Below are 22727 nucleotides of genomic sequence, written 5' to 3'. Positions count from 1 at the left end.
TTTACACTAAATAAAAATACACTAGGTAAAGCTACCAGTAAAGCAGTAAATATATTTTCTCCTCTCCAGACCAAATCTCTTTAGAGATGATTAAAATCAAAGAGATGTGTATTATCTGAGTCAGTATTAGGCCTGTGGTATCTAGTCCAGGTGTGATCCTTTCACTTTTCTGTTATAATATTACAGAGTTCTGTTGCTTTTTACAGCTTTTTGCTCCCTACAAGAGGAATTCTTGTATGCCATATTAGAAATCTAGAAATTATAAACATAAAATGAGTACACGCAGCTGAACAATGGATGTTCAGGTTTTTTTCCTTGTAATACCTGTGTTGTAGAAGGTGGTATTGATGAAAGTACAGTTCCTGAAGTATGTGTTCAGTGAAGTAATGTCTTCAAACACACAGTTCTTAAAAAGTGAATCTTCAAAGGTTACTGATTTAAACTTCATCATAATAAACCTGTCCAATACAAATAATTTCTGTCAGTCTACCTTCACAGGTTACAAAGAGCAACAGGTCAAGCTGATGCAGCTATACAGGTCTAAAAAATCTCAGCTCCACTAACAATGATTCCTTAAAGGTATTCTGGAGACGTAATTAATGATTAGCTGATTATAGAATACAGAATACTATCGTTCAGGAAAAACATTAATAAGACAAATAGCTCCACATAGCTGTCAGCCACAACTGGTAATACAATTTCTTTGATAATATTTCTGTTATTACTTGTCCTTAATCAACAATTGAAACCAATGTCATGACATTCATGGAATAGCCTTGTAAAATCACTACTACTTGTAATTTGACATTACAGTTGGAAATTGGGACATCATGCTCCAGAAACTCAGCCTCTTGGAACAAACAAGCACCTGCTAGTATCAACAAGCTGGAAAGAAGGAATTGTTTAAAGAACCTTTATTTCTGCAGATGAACACACTGGGCACCATGTCAGGCTCAAATGCAAAACATATTGGTCCAAGTGTTAAAAAAAGTTTTGCAAAATGGTTTAACTTGAACATAACCATTACATTGCCAGTTATATAGCTACATGTCTAACTGGAAATATGTGTTTGTTACTTCTGTGTCTGTGGATGCAATTGTAATTATATACAGGCATAAACAAATTGTCAGTAGCTTTTCTTACTTCTGAACATCCTCCTTCCTAATGACTGTCATTTAACTCCTAGGTCTTTGATTATGACTGTCAATCAAGTCATTCATAGAAAAAGTCAATGAAGAAGTGTATTACTAGCAGTAACTTTCTACCTCAGTGTTACTAGACTGAAACAATGCTGTAAGCCTTTTTTTAGTATAATTCTACCAAATAACATCATTATGCTAACAAAAAAAAAGACAGATGTAGAAATGCATCATTATTTTTGTGATGTCTTTTATTTCACATGAAGGCATGGAAAAAGCTACAACTGGAAAAGGGCAGTTTTGCTGGCAGACTTCACCCAAAGTGGCAACAGTTTGAAAAGAATGCTTTAATTGTTATATGGCAGTAAGAATTGTTAAAACAGCAAAACATTCTGAACACAGACCTGGCTCTGCTCTAATTAAACTTGATGTGACTAGCTAAGTATTTTTCTTATTACAAGACTAACAGTAGGAATAGGAACACACAAAATATGCTACCTACGAAATAATAGGAATTAAACTCTCTCACCAATAAAGTTGTTGGAATCACATCTTTATGGGAAAGAAGAGCAAAAGCTAATTGTGTTTATCACAGGAAAAGACTTACTAGCTGATGAATTCTCTTTGTGTATTGGTCAGAAGTATAGTGTTTTCAGCCCATTAGTTTTAGTTACTATATAATTTCTCATTTGTGACAAACTGATTAAAATCAGGCAGGTGTTCAGTGTCAACTCATTATCATTTTTCATATAACACTTTCCAATTTAAAATGTAGCCTAATTCCAGAAAAGAACAAAGAAAATTTAGCAATTAGATTAGTCAGTTGGAACAGAAATGATAGACTACATGTCCTACATTCTTCTGATGTACTTTTTACCTTTGGACAGGAAACATGTTGTGACTGTGTTAAAATTGGTGTTGAGATGATTTGAATGAAAACCCAACAGAAATCTGATGAAGTAAAAAGTCAAGTACTTTATCAAGTTAAGTTAAGAACTTGAAGGAAACACTGAGATCGAGGGTAAGTGGAGTATTGAAACATTTGTGGAGGAAGAATATCAAATGAGTTCATACTTCTGTGGAAAATGTTTTGTGAATCTCAAATAACTGTCAAAGGCCTATTAAATTTGCACATTTGAAAGAGTGTATTAGTGTTTCAGAGTAGGCTAATGTCAGATTTAGTGTTTTACAGGAATTTTCAGTTCAAATTAATAAGACCTTGGTTGACAGAGTTCTGTCAATTACTGACAGTAAATGGTTCTTTGCTTTTAGGAGAACATCTACCTCCTGGAAAGGAACAGAATTGGGAAGCTATGGCTAGTTTAAAAATGAGATAACTGCTATTTTTTGTCTGCAATGCATAAATCTTTAACTGTGTCAAAACTCAAGTTCTTATAAAAATAATTTTAAATGCCCAATATTACCAAAATCATTAATTTTATTCACTTACTTAGATATAGATTTTCTTATGGAAATAATAATCACTTAGCACCATGCCTTCCAGGAGACCATTCACATGGTTGTTTTGTATATTTCTTAAGACAAACCAGATACCTAAAACAGCTGTGTTTCATTTCCCTCTAAGTTATCTAGTTATCTGTAAAGTCCAGATAGAGCCTTAATATGTTTGGATTCAGTTAAAAAACACAAAAGTCATTGCCAATATGTTGTTTCCCATTTCAGTGCTGTTCATACTTTTTATTGATTTACAGTAATGTTTAGCTTTTATTTTTCTGTGATAAGATCCTAACCTCTCAATGTTCAGTGTTTTCACAGAAGCGTCTTTCATCGATATAAAAAAAGAACTGGCAACAGAGATGAAAGTACGTCCTTCCGCAGCCCCCTACAATATGTTGCATGTGTTGGGCCTGAAAACCTTTGAATCCCACTGTGAAAGGAAGTATTGTTAACTGAGGCTTTTTGGTTTGTTTTTCAGGATAAGGAAGCTGGGTTTGCATGGGGGTTCCTCACATAGGAACCACCAGGGCTTGTATGGGTACACTTCTCCCCATGCTCCACGAGTCATAAGAAATCAAGAACAGAAATAAATTCCCATTAAAAAGCAACAAAACCATCTATCACTAACTAATGGAGAAAAGTATTACATTATTAGGACGTGCTTTAAAACACACATTTGTTTATCCCAGCCAAGTCAGGATATTAGGAAATCTCTAAACCTGTCATTGATGTATTCTCCATTGCTGTGAATCTGATTTTCCAGTGTGAAGTTGAAGACGAAATGTGAAACCTCCTCATTGCGGAAATGTTTCACTCGGGACGCATACTCATCTGACTGCAGATGTTTAATGACATCAGGAAACCAGACAGATAAGCCATAGTAGCTGTGAAAAACAGAAAAAGCTAAGTCACCAATCTCACTTGTTTGGAAATCTGTGCAAGGTTAGGAGGAGCAGGTCACTTGACTGCTTATGTGATGGAGCAGTTGCTCCATCATAATAAAATTCTCCATAAAATTAAAATATTGAAAGATGCTGACACCAGAAGATGCCAGTTTTCGGAAGCAGATATTCTTGATGAGTCAGGCTTGTGACCAAGAACAGACTAACCGATAAATACAAATATTGTGGAAAGATACTGAACAAAACCTTTCTGAATAAAAAGGATAACCATAGTGACAGAAATTTGCATGCAGATGATTCTTCCGTCTGTCAAGTCTATCAAAAATGGTTTAAGATCTCAACAACTCTTACCCAAAAGACAGGGTGAACCATACAGCTGTAAGTTTGATCGTATTATCCTTCACCGGATAGTTGAAACATCTCATAAACGTCAACCAGATCTGTAAAACATTAGGAAATACATTTATTTTAAATTGTGTTTTGAACAATTTTGTTAAATGATAGAAGATTTTTGATTCTGATTTGCTTGGTTCTTCAGGGCATCAGAGAAAGCAGATTAGCTCTTCAATACTGGTCATAGCTATACTTCTCATACAAGTATGTTCATCTCCAGCTATAGCCACATTGTGCATGTTCTGTGACTTTCCGGCTTCTTTTCATGCAATCATAGAATGGTTTGGATTGGAAGGGAGCTTTAAAGATCATGTAGTCCAATCCCCTTGTGATGGGGAGGGATATCTTCCACTAGATCACGTTGCTCAAAGCCCCATCCAATCTGACCTTGAACACTTCCAGGGATGGGGCTTCCAGAACTTCTCTGGGCAACCTGTTCCAGTGTCTCACCACCCTCATTGTGAAAAATTTCTTCCTAATGTCTGATCTAAATTTATCCTCTTTCAGTTTAAAACTGTTACCCTTTCTTCTGTCACTACAGACCTTGGTAAAAAGTCTCTCTTCATCTTTCTTATAAGCCCCCTTCAAGTATTGAAAGGCTGCCATAAGATATCCCCAGAGCCTTCTCTTCTCCAGGCTGAACAACCCCAACTCTCTCAGCCTGTCCTCACAGGAGAGGTGTTCCATCCCTCTGATCATTTTTGTGGCCCTCCTCTGGACTCGCTCCAACAGGTCCATGTCTTTCCCGGTACTGAGGACTCCAGAGCTGGACACAGTACTCCAGGTGGGGTCTCACCAGAGCAGAGGGGCAGAATCACCTCCCTTGACCTGCTGGCCATGCTTCTTTTGATGCAGCCCAGGATACAGTTGGCTTTCTGGGGTGCAAGCACATGTTGCGGGCTCATATCAAATTTTTTATACACCAGTGTGGACTGTGTCCGTTAATTCACCCCTGCTCTGATCACCTCAAACTTCCCTAATCTCTAGGCAGCTTCATTTCGCTATCTCAAATAAACCAGATATCTTGTCAGAAATGTTTTCTTCTCACTTCCCAGTATTACAGTGCTTTAAGTTTAGACAAACTATATTCCATAATTCAACAGGGATGCACTCAGAGTTTTATCTATCATTACCTATGACAGCTAGAAATTAGTAGTTTATCTATATAAGGAAAAGATGGGACTACCCCCAGGTCAGAGACGCTACAGGGGAGCTAACTGAGAATGGTGTTCTCTCTCTGTCTCTCATCTCAGGATGATATCCTACTTTTGAAGAGTAGAGGCAGTCTGTCCTAGGAGGTTTCAGCACACAATCACGCAACAGGGAAGGTGCTCTGATCCAGGGGCTAGTCCAGTGAGAGAACAAGGATGTGAGACAACCAAGCTGCAACTCCTTTAAAGCTGGTGTAGTAACAAGGTCAAATAATAACATTTCAGTCTTCAACAACTCCATTTTTGGACAAATAACTACAAAAGTAGACACTTTCTGGATTTTTTTTTTTAATAGGGAAAATGCCATTTTTCCAAGCAAAGCAATTTTGTGACAAACCTTGGTTTACAACACTTAATCATAGCTCTGGAGAGCTTTAAATGCCAGATTTTTAACAGCTGTGAAAAGCTATTTTTAACTTTTTTTTTTTTTTTAATTAATGAGACTTTTCTCAATTTTCATTAGAAAGTTCAAAGTTACTGCATAATTTTGGTATTGCAAGAAGGTAAAAGATACAGAGCACAGTCCCAGTGAGCTTGTACTAAACTCTCAGAAATAGCTCTAACGTAGTTTTCTGGTAAAACATTTGGCATGCCTAAACATACATGCAGATACTATGCCTTGTAAAGGTTTTATTGACATCATTTATGTCATTTATTCATGACTTTACCATTTGTAAGTAATGTGGATGCCTCAAGTTCCTGCTGATAGTTTTTCATCTCATCGTGTGTCACGTCTTTCCATAGGTATATATTGATATGCATTTCCAGTACCTATTTATTGTGCTGCTTGGAAATATGGCTATGTTAAATATTAGCCATCACTTGTGTGAGGACCAATGCAGCATTTTCCTCCTCAGAAGCTGGGACCAACATTTGTGATTCACCCGCGCCTCTTCTGGGTCAGGAAGCTAGAATCTTACACTGGTTCCTGAATCTTCCACTTGCATGGAAAATGTAACATTGCAGCTATCACCAGCATGATCTCAATAAATCCTTCCTATTTCTGAAGGCTAATTAAGAAGAAGAAGAAATGTAATTACAGAACAAACAGAGGTGTTACTTACACCATATAGCTCTGTGCGAATTCTAACGAAACACCTCCTGTACCAAGTTCCTGTATCGCTCTCGATTTCTATGAGCTCGTCTATTTGCTTTGGAGTTTTGATTCTGTTTACCTAAAAGTAAAAACAGAACAGCAAATACTTGCATTTTCCTGAATCATTAACTGCCTGTTGAGTAGTGTTGGAAGGTTTTAATAAATCCCATAAAGTAAAAATAAGCACATATTAGACCTGTGTCTACACTAGAAATGCTTTAGAAATATAAAGGAATAGTAGCATACTATAATGCCAAAGTTTGTCATGGGTGCAACTGTATTGGAAAACTCTACTTTCAAAGTATGCGGGAAATCCATTTCCTCTGACTGAAACAAGCTGTTACTATCAGGTTCTGCTAGGGTGTTGCTGTAAATAACCCTGCAGCCACAAAGGATAAAACTTTATTTAAACCCTCAGTTAACCATGTCCAGAGTTTGCTCTCAAGTTGGTTCTGACTTGCTATCACAACATTGTTGAAAATCTATTGATAAAAGATACAGTAATGAAAATAGAAGTATTTGAAATGTCAAGAATTAATAGTTGAACAACATTTTTCTTTTGTTCTTATTTCCTGTAGTGTTAGACAGGGAACTCTCTTTGTCTTTGGGATGTTGACTTTAACTACCTTTTTTAATGAAGAGAGAAAAAAGTTAGGTGAAATGATCTGGAACCACGCATGTTATTGCTGTTATAAGCAATCATCTACTTCATCTAAAGTGAAACAAGATAAACAGACATCAGGGAAAAATACAGAATTACCAGTGACAGAGAATGTGATGTTGCCTACAATGCTAATTTTCACTTACAGTCTCCTGTGTAGCAGAACAAGAATGTGTTATATGGTCTTTCCAGACACAGCACCAGACAAACTTATACCATTGTATGGTTTTGGTTTTGGCTTCTGCTCTGATCCCAGGTTCAAAGTGATATCACAAAAGGAAGTGTATTCATCCACAGTTTTTTTAAAAAGAAGACAAATAGAGAATGGAAAGAAAATAAATTAAATGGGGAAAGGGACTGACACATAAGAAGGGAGGAACAAGAGACTGAGTGTTCAGTGTTTGGCTGTAGTTTCTGAAGGTAGCAACAGCTTGTGTTTCTTCTTAACAGAATAAGGACACCACCACCCACAGATGTATCACAGTGGATTACAGGACATCAGGAAATAGCAGTATTGGTGGTAAAGCTCTAGTTTTTAACCCACTGCTTTTACAGATGTACACTGTTTAAGAAGCACCAGCAGCCTCAGCCTGTGAACAAGAATGAACAAAAGCCCACTAAGCGGTTTTAGCTACAGTCACCCTCATTTATGAAATGCTGCAGCTCACTGTCTTGCCAAACCATGACTATATCAAAAGCCTGTACCCTTTTTGTCATGCCTCTTCCAATAGCAATAATCCTGTCTGCATCATTCCATTGATTTTAAGCTTTTTTTAAACTGCTTTTATGAAACGTTATACAAAAGACTGAGCTGAGTCCTCCAAGATTATTTGAGACCTCATACATACAGACATCCTCACATACCACACCTCCGGGCAGAAAGGGCATGCCTTTTGAATCACACTGTATAAACCAGTACCACTCTTGTAGGCTCAGGGGCAGCCTTTTCATCATCCTGGCCACCTGACTCATTTGGAGCTGTGGAGGTTGGGGGAAACACGTATATATCCTAGGACTGCTGTATGTGACTGGGGACAAAAAGCCCCTGGCCTTGATGGTTCTTTAACATAAGAAAAGTCCTATTGAATCAGGACAATGGTCCATCTGGACCATGCAAATTCAGCTGTCAGTATATGAAGAATGAAGGAAAAACCAATAAAGAATACCTATTTTAATGAAAATGGAACTTCTGTTTAAAAGCAATGGCTAGAAATATGCAATGTTTAGAATTTTACAAAATCAAGACTGCTGCAAAGGAAAATGTTTGCAGAAAAAAAGATTAATTAATACATGGCAATGAAAGAGTGGAGAGAATTTTGGTTTTAAGGATACAAAGATTTTTTTTACTTAAACATTTAAACCAACAGATCTAATGAATGTCTATTTTAAGGACCCAGGAAGGCAATTAAGCATGTATATAAATGTTTAACTTGGGTAGTCCTGTAATAGAAGATACTAACAGCTTACTACCATCTCTGTTAGTGTCACTGTTCTCATGAGACATTTTCAAAAGTATTAAGAGCCACCACCTCCACAGTCAGTAACTAGAATTCATTCCTTTTTGGGTTTGTAACTCTAAACCCAACTGTTCATCGGTTGATGCCTTCTCTGTTCTAAGCCTTTGAAGATAAAATCCTCAATGAGTAATGAGAATAAACATGACTTGTAAACAAGCTTCTAGGAAAAGATGACATCAATACAATTAGGAAAACATATAAAAGGAAAGCACACTAAAACTATAGCAGTAATGGAGAAAAAGTTACATCAGCTGTAGAGTTAGAAAACACACTATCAAAGTGTATCTGATGTAACTAGTGACATGAAGTAGAGAAAAATAGTAACGCATAAGTCATAGAATGGTACCGGATGAAGCAATGGGGTTTAGGAGAGCTATGTGAATAAATTACTGAGACAAAATGTCACAATATCCAGGACTAACTTACATTAAAAAAAAGGGAGACAATAAAAGGATGTGCCCCCAAAATTATGCATAAGTTCTTCGCTTTCTGGGTTTTATAAGATGAAGTGCTGATATTGTCAAGGAGGAAACAATGGTGTGTTTTCTAATCATATTAATGCAAGCTAAAAATAGGGACTTCTATACATGTGTAACCTTGACATACATTACAGTATTTCTAATCCTTCAACTCCTCAATATCTGGAGTTGAGTTTTCCAATGTTCATGGCAGAAACTGACAGAAATCCAGAGAAAGTGGTAGTTTTTCGTTATTCATGCCTTATTCATGGCTGACCAATTAACAAAAATAGCTGTAAATAAAGTGCTGAGTTCAACGTGGTTCAGTGTCACATTTTAACAACCATAGAGAGAAAGAGTTGTTAGATTACAAGAACTGGAAACAAGCAGCATGTGCTTTGTTTTCTTCTCCACGGCTGCTTTTGGAAGTGATTACAATTACGTCAAGCTGATGTGAGACTGTGGCTGATCCTTCCTCCCACCTTTTGTCCCAGCACATTTCTGACTTCTTAATGCCTAAACCAACACTGTAGGGGCACAGGGTCTGTGCTATGGCTGACTGTGCAGTCAATGAATATCAACGCTGGCAGAAGGAAAACAAAGAGTGACAGGGGGCAAGCATACTCTGTCTGAAAGATGCTCAGATCAGCAAGAGCCAATTGTGAAATTACACCCTAGCTGTATGGTGTTAGGCAAATCCCTTTACTTGTAAATGAAATCAGAAAATAAAACATTAGGTTAGATGGGACTAGGGGTACGTCACCAGTGTACCAATAAATGTGGTTTTAACATGATAGATGTGCTAACCAGACTTCTTTCAGGCTAAATATAGGAGTTCTTGAGCTTCTTCATGGAAAAAATTAAATGGGGGTGAAGGAAACTACATCCAAGGCAATAAACTGCAAGTCTCAATGGAATAAAGTTATATGGTCAGATGGTCATTCCTCAAGATTGCCTGCAAATGCAGAACCTTTAAGAAGATTTCTTAATTGAGTTATATGTGCATTAAATTAAGAAGAAAGCCTCTGGAAGAGGAAAAACATCCCACACATGGCTCTCAGAGGGAGCTGAGTGCCAGCACTCCCACAGCACAGTGCAAGCTGGAAAGGCAGACTGGACTTCAAATCACAAAAATGCCTTCTGCTGCCTGGTTCTACTGCATCCAGGAAGAAAAAATTGTTGTGTATATTCTTCATAAGTAAGGAAGATGCCATAAAGTGTCCCACACCTGAATTGCCAATTTCTCCTCCAAATAGAAATAACCCATCAATGCTTTGAATATGGCTTTATCATTAGACCTGCAAGTCAACAAGATGGAGTTAGGCTTCCAAGATTTTTGAGAAAATTAAATGTCTGAAATTACTATTTCATGGAAGTGAAAATGAATTTTTTTCAATTATTATTTTAGCCAATAAAAATGAAAAAAAATTTCAAAAGCTTTAAAGATACAGCAGCCAACTAATTTGGACTTCTATGTGCCTATTAAGGGTGAAGTAAACTTAATAAATAAAACACAAATGGTGTCTATTAAGTATCTTGGTACACTAGAGAAAATTATCACACTGTGGTTCATATGCTCAAGAGTATGCTGGCCAAATGCTGGTATCTTAACATCTGCTGTATGTATAACAATTTCAGTAGGAATTTGGTTCTTATAGCTAGGTATTTAGAGTGCAAATGATTGGCTTTTTCATGCAGAGTATTAATATTGATTGCTTAAGCCCTCCAGACCTTGCCAGTCAGCAAGCTTGCTGAGGTGTTAAGCGATTAGCTTTAAAAACAATACTCACGGTGAAGACTTTCTCAGGCTGACCACGAGCTCGCATGTTTGTGTCATGAATTTGCTTGAGTATCATCCAAGCTTCATCATGTTTTCCAACCTAAACATTTGATCAAAACATTTAAACAAAACACACATGCAGATTAAGATATTCACCATAGTCACCAAATAATATTAATGCCTGTTATTTAGAGGTCATGATGTAAACACAGAAATAATTTTGACTGGAATCTAAAAACCGTTTGGAAAGTTATACCTCCAGCAAGAACCGCGGGCTTTCTGGCATAAAGGTGAGGGCTACCACAGAAGAGACACAAGGCAGTGCGCAGACGATCACAAATACTCGCCAGCTGTGGAACTGGTAGGCAGAGCCCATGCTGAAACTCCATCCTATGGAAGCAGAAATTCACAAAATTTAGAGAAATAAGGAGTATAGTGCGTGGGAGTCTGCAGCTTCTTAGAGATGTAAAATGATTCCCGTATTTAAATGAAGCCTGATTGATCTCTCTATTTCCACAAGCATTGATGATTTCACAAATAATCTTACACTATGAATTTCATCCTCTTGCATGTGACTAGTCATGCTGGAAAATGGCCATGTAATGCAGTGTGGGAGACTTCCTTATGCAGGGATGAAGAAGCCGCTTTCAAGTCTCTTAGCAAAATCTGCATGAAGGTAGTTACATGAACCATACAGGAACACCATCACCATATGCAAGAATCAATATAAAAAGAAATAGTTTTCTATGAATACTGGAAGAAGGGAGAATTAAAAATGTACACTCAGATGATATATTTTATGGAATTTTATAGCCTTCCTTATTATTATTTACTTTTTCTACAAACAGTTAATTTCAATACTCTTAATAAGAGTATCCTACTGTAATACAGCGCATCACATAAAGCATTTACAGTGCCTAATTTTTGTCTCCATCTTGTTCCAGAGCATATACCACTCCTTAAATTCTGTTAAAAGTAAACTGACACTTCCCCCCCCCCCCAACCCCATAACTAGATGTACAGGAAAAAATACTCAGTATTTCAACTTCTGTCTGAGAGGAACAACCTTAACACTGAAGTAGAGAGAGAATTTATGATTATATAAAGAGATTAAGAAAAAAGAACAAAAGCAAAACAGCTCTCCTCATCTGAAAAAATTATCTTGAGATACGTCTGAGTGCTGACTAATAAAATGTTGTAGAAGCCATTGGTCAAATATACTGAGAAGAACACAAAAGGAAATACTGGAAAACCTGTATGTGAAACTGCAGGGCTGGTAGTTCAGCTTTTTAGGAAAATATCTGTTTGTTTGGTTTATTATGACTGAACTATTTAAATGCTAGGATTGTAAGAAACCTAAAAATTTTTCTTAAGAAAAAGAAAAATATTATTTGGGTAACTACCTGACCTTTTAGTCTGGCTTCAATACAGCAGAAATTTTCAAGTAAAATTTTCAAGGATAACTTATTAAAAGATGAGTGGAAGATAAGAATAATGATAAAGGACAGAAGATGTTACTAGAAGAGAATGGAATCCTGGTTAATGAAAGAGCTGATGCCAGATTAATCTGATATATTTCTTTGCTAACTGATTTTTCTAGACAAAAGAGATGGTTAATTAAATCTGTCTGGATGTCAGTAAACAACTGGTAAGACAAGGTAAAAAATGTCCCATTAAATAGCTCTTCAAAGGAGTTATTTATCTGTTATATGTATAGTGTATATCGGAATTTAAGGATCTCATGCTGTGGATCATAAATAATTTCTTGGAAAAAGAATCTGTTCTCATATTAAAGTACTTACATGTTACCATATGAAAAATACAGTCAACCCATGATTTATTTTTGCCCTTTATTAACAACTTGGTGAAACATTTTGATCTGCAGACTTGGGAACCTGTTTTTTCTGGTCTCCTACAAACTTTCTGTGTTTCTGAAATTGTATCAGCTTGCTCTACAGCCTCATTCAGCCCTGCCATCTTTACCCCGTGAAGACAGAGGTAAAATCAATGAAAGTGTTGGCAATGATCTTGGAATGCCATGTAACTTTTTTTTTAAGTAAGCCTCCAGATAAATATACCTTCCCTCTCCAAAGTTCTCTCCAACAAAAAGAGGATGTCTAAAATTTAAGAACTTGGAATGAAAATTTAAGATTAAAAAATTTTGCTGTTTTTGGCTGGGATAGAGTTAATTTTCTTCATAATATCTAGCATGGGGCTAGGTTTTGAATTTGTGCTGAAAACAGTGTTGATAATTCAGGGATGCTTTAGTTACTGCTGAGCAGTGCTTACCCAGCGTCAAGGCCTTTTCTGCTTCTCACCCCACCCCACCAGCGAGCAGGCTGGGGGGGCACAAGAAGTTGGGAGGGGACACAGCCGGGACAGCTGACCCCAGCTGACCACAGGGATATCCCAGACCATATGACGTCATGCTCAGCATATACAGCTGGGGGAAGAGGAAGGAAGGGGAGATGTTTGGAGTGATGGCGTTTGTCTTCCCAAGTAACTGTTACGGGTGATGGAGCCCTGCTTTCCTGGGGATGGCTGAACACCTGCCTGCCTAGGAGAAGTGGTGAATGAATTCCTTGTTTTGCTTTGCTTGCATGCACAGCTTTTGCTTTACCTACTAAACTGTCTTTATCTCAGCCCACGAATTTTCTCACTTTTATGCTTCCAATTCTCTCCCCCATCCCACTTTGAGGGAGGTGAGTAAGTGGCTGCGCAGTGCTTAGTTGCCGGCTGGGGTTAAACCATGACAAAAATACAAACAAAAAGGATGTAAAAGTGTATTAAAATTTGCTTTTTACTGATTTTCAGAAAATGTCAACTTTTGGTCTTAGGGAATTTCAAATCTTAAATAATATGGGCATACTTTACCTCTAAATTGGGACAGAAAGGAAATAAAGAAGGAAAGGTTTACGGCGACTTGATGAGGCAATTAGAAACCATACCTGTGTTTTGGTTATTATGTACACATTCTATTGTAATCATTAGAATCATATTCTTCATTATATATTTTAAACTATAGTACAAAATCACCTGATACAGAACTTGCAAAATTATTTCCTTTCGGTTAAGTTAATTTTCAGTCAGATCAGCTCACTGCTCTGAATTGCTGGGCAGCTGTACAGCAGCTAGTGCCACTGGGAAGGTGGCACAGGATGGGGGTTTTCATCTTTCAGAACAGTGCAGTGAAAGTCCTGGCTCTTGTTGTCATTAGAAACTGTCCCAGAAATGCATGGAGCCACTGGTATATTTAGACTATCTGCCTTTCATTGCTCTGGTTTATGTTTTATGAGATTGAGCTGCACAAAGGGCACTTCTGCGGTAAATGAAATCAACCTGGCTTTATACCTGTTATAAAACAACAGCAACTTCCTGTGCTCTGTAGCCAGTTCTGGAAAACACTGGTGACAATTTATTTTAAGGTGTCATTTATTAATGTAAGTGAACCATACCACACTTAATTAAAAGCAATGAGTGCACTGTTCATCCGGCTGTCATCCTGACAACCTACAAAACATCTTTCTTACTGCTCAAAATATCTGAGGTGCATGTCAAGTGAAATGTTCATTATGGTTTTTATTGCTCTTGTTCTGTCTTTTTCTCTATGTATTGTATTAGCTGCTGCAATTTATCTTGTGATTTGCCATATCTGCTGAATTAATGATAATAGTGAATGTCAGTACTATAAGAAGCAATTGGTAGAAAACAAGCTAGCTGGAACACAGCTTTCTTGAGGTTGCTTTCCTGTGTATTCCAGCACCAGCACTAGATCAGTAAAACAAACATATTTTAAATGCAGAGCAAGTTTAGATTTACTCTTATGTTTAACACATCACATTTTCCTAGGTCATGAGTTAATCTGGAAAATGGAGCATTAGAGTAGCTCTGAATTTAGCTCACAAAGTGGCTTTCATTCCTATTGTACGTAAGTCCTGAAACCAAATGGAAGTGTGTTCTTGGCTGTAACTCAATTTGTGTCTCCCTTCCCTGATTTATGACACAATCGCAAAGACAGAGCAACTCTAAATGGTTGCATTCAGAGCACTGCACAGCAACCTAGAGCTAAACTTCACCCTTGCTCCCTGGCTATGCCATATTCAGAAGTCATTAATCTTGAAAATGGTGGCAAGTCCCAATGTTTTATGAATTGCAAAACACTTGGCCCAAATGCATCTTGGGAATGATGTGCTGTAGAGCAAAGTAAAACCTGCAATGACTGAATCTGAAGCTGATGCAGCAACCTTTGTGCTGAATACCACCCACCCACTTCACTGACTGCTGGAAAAGGCCAAGTGAATCACAGACATGGCAATTACTTATTACAGAAACACAGCAGCATGCAGCAGAGCGTAACCAAAACGTGTAAGATGCTAATCTATATCTAATCACCAATTTATATGTTGAACTCAGTGTCAACAAAATCTTCCCTCCCAACACAGCATTTCATCTGATCCATAATATTAATAAATTTAAAAAGTATTATAAAAAAGTTCTTGTGCCAAAGAAGAGAAAAGAGCATTTCTGTCATAGACTTTCTGAATAAATATAGAGGTAAATCTGTCCATATTATGCTGAATTTTATAACTGCTTACTACCTGATAAACAGCTGGTATCTTCAAGGACAAGACTCATCTTATACAGTGGCTAGGTTCCTAGAGAGCAGACTGATGGGGATGATTTTTTTAACATTCCAACATGAGGTCTGAAAGGGAACATAATAGCTCTCTACAAATCCATAAGGGTTACACTAAAGTACGATGTGGGCAATGAAAAATATGGGTGCCTACAAGCTCTGTATAAATACTGGCTTGCAAGGGTAAGGTTTCTAAATTAAGTTGTGAAACAACTTTCTAAGAGACTAATGTGGGCAAAGAATGCCTAACTGAATATAGGGATTTTATGGCATGGTTAGCTAAAGGCTGACCATTCTTGATAACAATTTTTGTGAGTCATTCAGTAGGAATCAGAGGACCTAGATTCATGGCGCTGTCAGAAATCATCAAAAGCCAAGTTTGCATAAACTTCTGTCTTTTGGTAGATCAGAGGAGGGAGCAGATGCAAGAATATCCTTAAAATTAGGGGTGGGGGAGAAAGGTAGCCAAGCAATTTATAGGAATTCATAGACTCGATAGATTCTCCTGCAGAATAATTTCTATGATTTTATAACTTTTCTTATTTCTGTTTTACCACACAATGTTTGGTCAGAACTCATCTCTCTAGCCTCAATTTTTAATGTTTTAAATTTCAAAAATTTCCACTAAGATGTGTGATTGCTCTAAATTGCCACTGGGTGGCACTGTTACCCCATTTAATACAAATAATAAGTTTTAAAAAATTTCTGCAGAAAGACTTCTACTATTAACTGTTGTTGTTTTGTTGAGTATTTCCTAAATCTAAACTAAGTCAAAATTATAAGGAGGACTGGAAATATTTTGCAGATGGCAGCACTGAAATACATTATTATTACACTTATATTTAGTCTGTACTGGCATTACCAAAGTTTAACTCCGAGTGCCATGAGGATTTGAGCCCATATATTTTAGTGATTAGAATAATGTTAAAACATCACTGAAACTGAAAAAAAAATAGTTCAAGTAAGTTATATAGCTGAGGAAGCTCAAACATTTTTACAAGACTGAGTGAAATACATGGTTTCTAACAAATGCAGAAATAATGTTTTCAGAATTATTTTGTAATTGTATTAATGTGAAATTTCAGTAACACAAAGTAAAACACTTGTCTTTCCTGTGATTAGATTATTAATATTACATGGGAAAGGCAGTGATATTTTTAGCCTATATAGATAGATACTCTACAAACCCAGTGGCTCAGTAGGTCAGCTGCTGGTAATTTCTGCGGAAGGAATCTGAAAATAAAATAGCTGAAGTCTGGCACACCGCGATAGAGGTACCTTAACAAAGGTGCCTGTAGAATACTCTCTAACTCTCATCCTCATCTGCCTGGCTCTTTAGCTGATGCTATTATTCTCTGGGAGCCATGAGAATCAATAGTTCAATGAAAGAAGAAAGTAATACTGTTAAACAGATATATTTTACAAATACATTAAACTCAGACTTGGTCTGCTGACACTTAAAACTGTGATTAAAAGGAACAAGCCATTTTCTAAAGACACATTTCCTCTCCCACAGAGGACAGGGTTGTCAGCCACTGACACTCATTGCTTCCCTGTACTGACATCGATCTTCATCTGAAGACCTGAGATTATAAGGTCTCCAGTCACTGCAGTAACTTATCTGCCATTCAGACAAGCCCCAGGACAGCTGCAAGCAGGACTGACCTCGCATAGAAAATAATTTGCTCTCTAATACCATCAGACAAAACTTCTCCATCCAGTGCATGGCACTGTAATCTGGATGAAGTCTCCAGCTGTAATACCTCTGAACAGTGACATCAATAATCCACTTTTTAAATGTTTCTAATACCTGCTGTAGTACTGCCCAGTATTACTTTCCATTGAGGAGGAAGTTTGTATATCCCCATACTTCAGACAATGATATGGTATGATACATGCCCAAAATCTGAGGTTTAGTAATAATATGTCAGCCTTTCACTTAACCTTACACACACTCTGCGCAGAATATAGAGCTGTTAGGTTTGTTTCCTTGCTATGGAAATGCTAATGTATCTGTGACAGGCCTTATAGAAAAAACATAAAAAATAGTTCAAATCAGAATACCTAGCAAGGCTGGAAGAAAAAAAGACAAGGGAAGCTTGTAAATCATTGCGTGCATGGATTGCAATGGTCTGTCCGAAATCTGACTTTCATTTGGCCCTACATTATGTTTGTATCAAGATGCTGTGACTCACAGTAGCCAGTACAGGCAAGAAGTTAATCTTTAAAATGGCAGAAGAGATTAATAGATGTAATCATGTAAGAGAATTAAACCAGCAATTCCTAATAAGAGAACTGCAGGTACCCAACAGCCTGGTCATGTCATCTGTCTAATCTTGGCAGATGTAGAGGTGGCAAAGGATGTTTAATTAGTGGTCTATTTATGAATAGGAAATCAGGACCTCGCCTTCCTAGCTAGATAAACATACATGTAGGGACTTGAAGTAGGCTGTTGTCAGTACTGAGCCTAATGGGAATGGCATGTCTGTATCTTGACTTCAACAAAGGAAGCTATACTTGCACTTCCATTTTCTTTACTGGGAAGGAGACTGAGCCAACTAAGTAAAACAGAGACATGAATAAGGCAAAATCACTCATTAGCAGTTCACATTTTATGAAGTCTCAACAGGGCAGAGGAGAAGCTGTACAGAATCAGAGAGAAAGGGCTTGCAAAATAAACTGACCATTATAAATTGTCTACCTATTTGCCCCATATTCTCCCCTTCGGTGGACTATTCCAAAGACTCAATAGTTATAACAAACAGTGGCAAAAGAGTAGAAGAACTTTCACAAGAGGCAGCTTACAGCATTTTCAGAATTGGTTTTGCCTCTTCTGCCCTTAGTATATGACTGAGAAAGGTATGATAACAAAAGGATTCCTGTACACTTCACAGAGTTGGACAAATTACCTTTTTACTCATGTAAAGCAGGGCTGAAACAAATAAGTTTTAATGATTACCCATATATACAAAAAGCATGTTAAAAAGAAAAAAAGAAAAAAGCTCTTGGGTAAATGCACCTTGCATGAAACATTCTGGTCTGAATGGCAGCTGTAAGAGTCAGCTGACAGAAAACCAGCTGCCAGGATATGAAGATTCCTCTCCCTCTTAAGTTATTTATCTTACACAGAGGTATACATGTTTGTTTATTCACTTCAGTTAGTCTCCAACCCACCACTGTCCCTGACATCATCCAATTACATGGTGAGTTATTGGCAATCTGCAGTGTTTTATTGTGCCTTTCTGTGTATTTATGTGCTGCATCTCTACCTATAACACAGGAACAGTAATACTTACACAGATTAAGTCTTAACTCAGTGCTGGAAGATCTCAGTAACACCAAAGAGGCATGAAAATAAGATAAAAATCAGAACCAAAATATACAAAGTTTGGGAGAAGACCATACTGTCCAAATCCATAGAGACATATAGTGACATGAAATGCAGAGCCATCACCCCATAAAGGGAGAGGGAATGGATAAACATCAAGTTTATACAAAACCCTCTGCATGGTTTCTTGATATATCTGTACCTCATTCCTAAGAGAATTAAGGTTGTTCTCCAATACCTGCTTGGCCCTGGAGAGGTGCTCAGCTGATGTGGGATCATCACACAGAGCTTTGTGAGCCTTTCCTAGATTGATCCCCTGATTTAAAATATTCGTTGCACCCATCGACATGATACTGCATGGAAACAAGGGCTACGAGCAAAGCGTTCCACTTACAGGAAAGGAACAAAAGATGTCACTGCTGAGGAGTGGAGACAACCCTGCAGTCCTGTACTTCTGTTTGTGTATCTTTGGCCACTTAGAATCTTCCAATCTCAAACTAGGCATAGATCACAGAAATGCACTTTGCTAAGATGTCATGCTGATACAAATGTCTCTACCCGGCCACCACCATGCAGGATCCAATTTTGCTCCTTAGCAATTCTGAATACAAATGCAAATGCAAGTATCCTGTAGGGCTGGAAACCTACCAAATCTCAAAGCACTTCAACACAGAATTGTAATGTCTTGACTTTGGTCACCATTAAGAGTTTTGCCTCTGTCCTGAGTCATTTTGCAGACTTCAGACACCTATTACCAGGAATCAAGCCTGAATAACTTCTACATGGCTTCATTCTGAATGCAAATGTTGTTATACTCCTTGGGAAGCGGGTATATCCTCACTCATTACAGTCCCTGGATAATAAGCATAGATTTTGAAAATTTTCCAGGGCAAAGCTGTAATTTTCTGCTTAGATCTTAAATCAGTGTTTCTAAAACATTCTACTTGTGCATCCTCAAAATACCTTTCTTCCTCTCTACCTCATACATTATAAAATACAAATCAGTGCAAAAACTCTCTTAAAAATTATGTGATTGTGTATTTCTGAAATTTAAAATGAGAAACACCATGTTGCAATTGAAATTATTAAGTAAGTAAATATGCATATTCCAGGCTAGAATATTCTATACTTCCTTTATGTGTACTCATGACCATTATTCACAGAAAACTGCCCAAGACAACTAGAAATTAATGTAGATGCACACAGGTCAACTTTTGTCCAGGGTTCAGATGCAAAACTTGAAGTGAGTTGTGATTTGTAATCAAAAGCTCAAATGTTTAATGTCCCTATAAATGGCTGGTTGTGTCACATTTCTGCATCAAAATTTGATTTGGAAAATTTTCTCCTTTCAGTTAAAGATCTGATATAGATCTACATCTACTTGTAAGTAGAGGCATTAGGAGTCATGTGGCACTCTCCTCAGTTCTGTGGAAACCAACACTTGTTGTAAGCACTTGGATGTAAGATTCTTTTATACATACATTTGCAATCTGCCCGATGCCCTTGTAATACTGTGGAGTGAGAAAAAATCAAAAGTAGTGCTGGGATGCAATAGGTTAGTGGTTTGCAACCTTCCTGAATTTAATGACTACCATCCATTTTCAAATGGATGTGTAGAGTCCTAAATGGCTAACTAAGGCCTATGGATGAAAGATTTGTTTGTATTAATTTTTTTTACGGGCATATGGACTCACTTTGAGAAAACTGGTCTATTGGGGGCTGATGGGGTCCATCTGTCAGAGAAGGGGTAGAGCATCTTCAGTCATAGGCTTGCCAAATTGGTGAAGAGGACTTTAAACTAAAGTTGCCAGGGGAGGGGAACATCAATCCATCCCACTCCTACCAGTTTGATGCCCAGAGTGTGGAGAGGGATCACAGAGCACCTGAAGAGCACAAGGAATTCCAGCTACTCCAGCCAGTAAGTCAGCTTCATCGGGTGCCCAGCTTTTAAATTCTTCTATGCAAATGCACAAAGCATGGGCAATAAACAAGAGGAGTTAGAGATGTGGACACACCTGCAGTACTATGATCTTATTGGCATCAAGAAAACATGGTGGGATGGCTCCTATGACTGGAGTGTTGGAATGGAAGGATACAGGCACTTTAGGAAGGACAGGTAGGGGAGACGAGGAAGGAGTATTGCCCTTTATGTCAAAGACCAGCTGGAGTGCGTGGAGCTCTGCCTGGGGGTGGATGAGGTACTGACTGAAACCTTATGGGTCAGGATTAAAGGGAGGGCAGGGACAAGTGACATTATAGTGGGGGTCTACTGCAGGCCACCCAACCAGGAAGATGGAGTGGATGAGGTCCTCTATAGGCAGATAGGAGAAGCCTCACGTTCACAAACCCTGATCCTCATGGGGGAATTCAACCACCCCGATATCTGTTGGAGGGACAAAACAACAGGGCATCAGCAATCCAGGAGGTTCCTGGAATGTGCTGACGACAAATTCCTTCTCCAAGTGATGGAGAGGACAACGAGGAGAGGTGCTATGCTGGACCTTGTTCTCACCAACAAGGAGGGGCTGGTGGTGAATGTGAAGCTCAAGGGCAGCCTTGGCTGCAGTGACCGTGAAATGGTGGAGCTCAAGATCCTTAGGGCAGCAAGAAGGGCACATAGCAAGCTTGCTACCCTGGACTTCAGGAGAGCAGACTTTGGCCTCTTCAGGGATCTGCTTGATAGAGAACCATGGGATAAAGCCCTGGAGGGAAGAGGGGCCCAAGAAAGCTGGTTAATATTGAAGGGTCACCTCCTCCAAGCTCAAGAGCAATGCATCCCAACAAAGAGGAAGTCAGGGAAAAACGCGAGGAGGCCTCAATGAAGAAGATACTCTAGTTACTCACATATAAAAAAAAGCAACCCAGAATATGCCACTAAGGGTTAATATTTAACTGATACCATCGAAAATCTCATTACAAGCACTGCAGCACATAATTGATCTGACTGTTTGGCTGACTGAGTCAGTGGCCCCAGAGATTTATGTACACATGCAGTTCTGCAAAGTCCTTGGGTCTGGCTCTATGCTGCTGTTCAGTGAAGGCACTTCACAATCTGCAAAACAAAGAGGTAAAATCTGCTGTCCATAGCTCTGACAGCATCATAACTTACAGGTTCATCAGTCTAAGAAGAAAAGACCATGTCATGCATTCCAGAAATGACAATCAAGCAGTTGCAACTAATGTCAAAAAAAGTGGGGGAGAGGACATGTTAAAAGGTTCTGCTGTCAGAGCTTAAGAATATCATGGTCAGTGTCGACACCGAGACTATGCAATCAAATGTGACTAAAACGTGCTTCAAATTTTGTTTGTATGACCTTACTTTTGATTTCTTAAGATTTCTACCTCTGGTCTCCTACATGTACTTAGTGGTTTCCACTACTTCATTTTACTACACAATTAAGAACTGAAAAGTGGTTTGCATACAAAGTTCAAAATATCTGTTTGGACAGTGCTAAAGAGTACAATAAGAGCAACCCATCAACAGCAGGCAAAATCTGTTTTTATAAGTAGACAATGTAATATTGCCAAATGCCCTATGCAGTAGTCATTATGAACTAAGTCTGAAAAAAACCACTTGTCTGCAACAAAATCTGATTATACTGTTGTCCTACCAATATGCAAAACACATATGCAATGATATCTACATATTTTTGGGTGGTGTCCTCCACAGCCTACCCATAGCTCTGAGCTCACAAATTGTGTTGTATTTGGCATGATGAGTTGTTCTAGACACTACTAACAGCAGCTGTTAAATGTGGAAGCTAATTGAAAATATAAGTGCTTCCGTCCTGGTCCAGGATTTTCAGTGATTTATGCGCATCTGGACTACGGATATTTAAATGCTGGGCTCATGGTGAAGAACAGAAGAAAAGCAATTAATCAAAAAAGACAATCAGAAAGAGGCACAATAAAACACTGCAGTTTATGAAAAGAAAATGGGGCCTTCTTATCTAGCCTAACTTACAAACAATACAATCATTGAAATACTGGAACATTTTCTGAAGAATACAGAGAGGACGTATCTTTTACAAGTCATATGCATTTGTTTTACCTTTCGCATGCTGCTGTGGTGTAACAAAAGAACATCTATGAAATTCAAGAAACTCTTTCAAAATTTAACTTTATTATATTTTATTCGTTTGAAAGTT

At 38.0% G+C, this 22727-nt stretch overlaps 1 protein-coding gene across 1 annotated transcript in view; it reads right to left on the bottom strand.

Annotated features, from left to right (window-relative positions):
- The window catches only part of SV2C (synaptic vesicle glycoprotein 2C), a 122457-nt gene that overhangs the window by 21939 nt on the left and 77791 nt on the right, over nt 1-22727 (bottom strand). Inside the window, exons 5-10 of the mRNA XM_030005150.2 lie at nt 10872-11005; nt 10626-10715; nt 6168-6278; nt 3851-3939; nt 3317-3481; nt 325-458 (exon numbers count right to left, since the gene is read on the bottom strand). Coding sequence (XP_029861010.1) covers nt 325-458; nt 3317-3481; nt 3851-3939; nt 6168-6278; nt 10626-10715; nt 10872-11005 — 723 coding nt within the window. The remainder of the gene's footprint in view (nt 1-324; nt 459-3316; nt 3482-3850; nt 3940-6167; nt 6279-10625; nt 10716-10871; nt 11006-22727) is intronic.

The sequence above is a fragment of the Aquila chrysaetos genome, chromosome Z (genome assembly GCF_900496995.4).
Source record: "Aquila chrysaetos chrysaetos chromosome Z, bAquChr1.4, whole genome shotgun sequence".
In the NCBI taxonomy this organism is placed as follows: Eukaryota; Metazoa; Chordata; class Aves; order Accipitriformes; family Accipitridae; genus Aquila; species Aquila chrysaetos.
The sequence above is the reverse complement of the archived record's forward strand: the minus strand, read 5'-3'. Positions and strand labels throughout refer to the sequence as shown.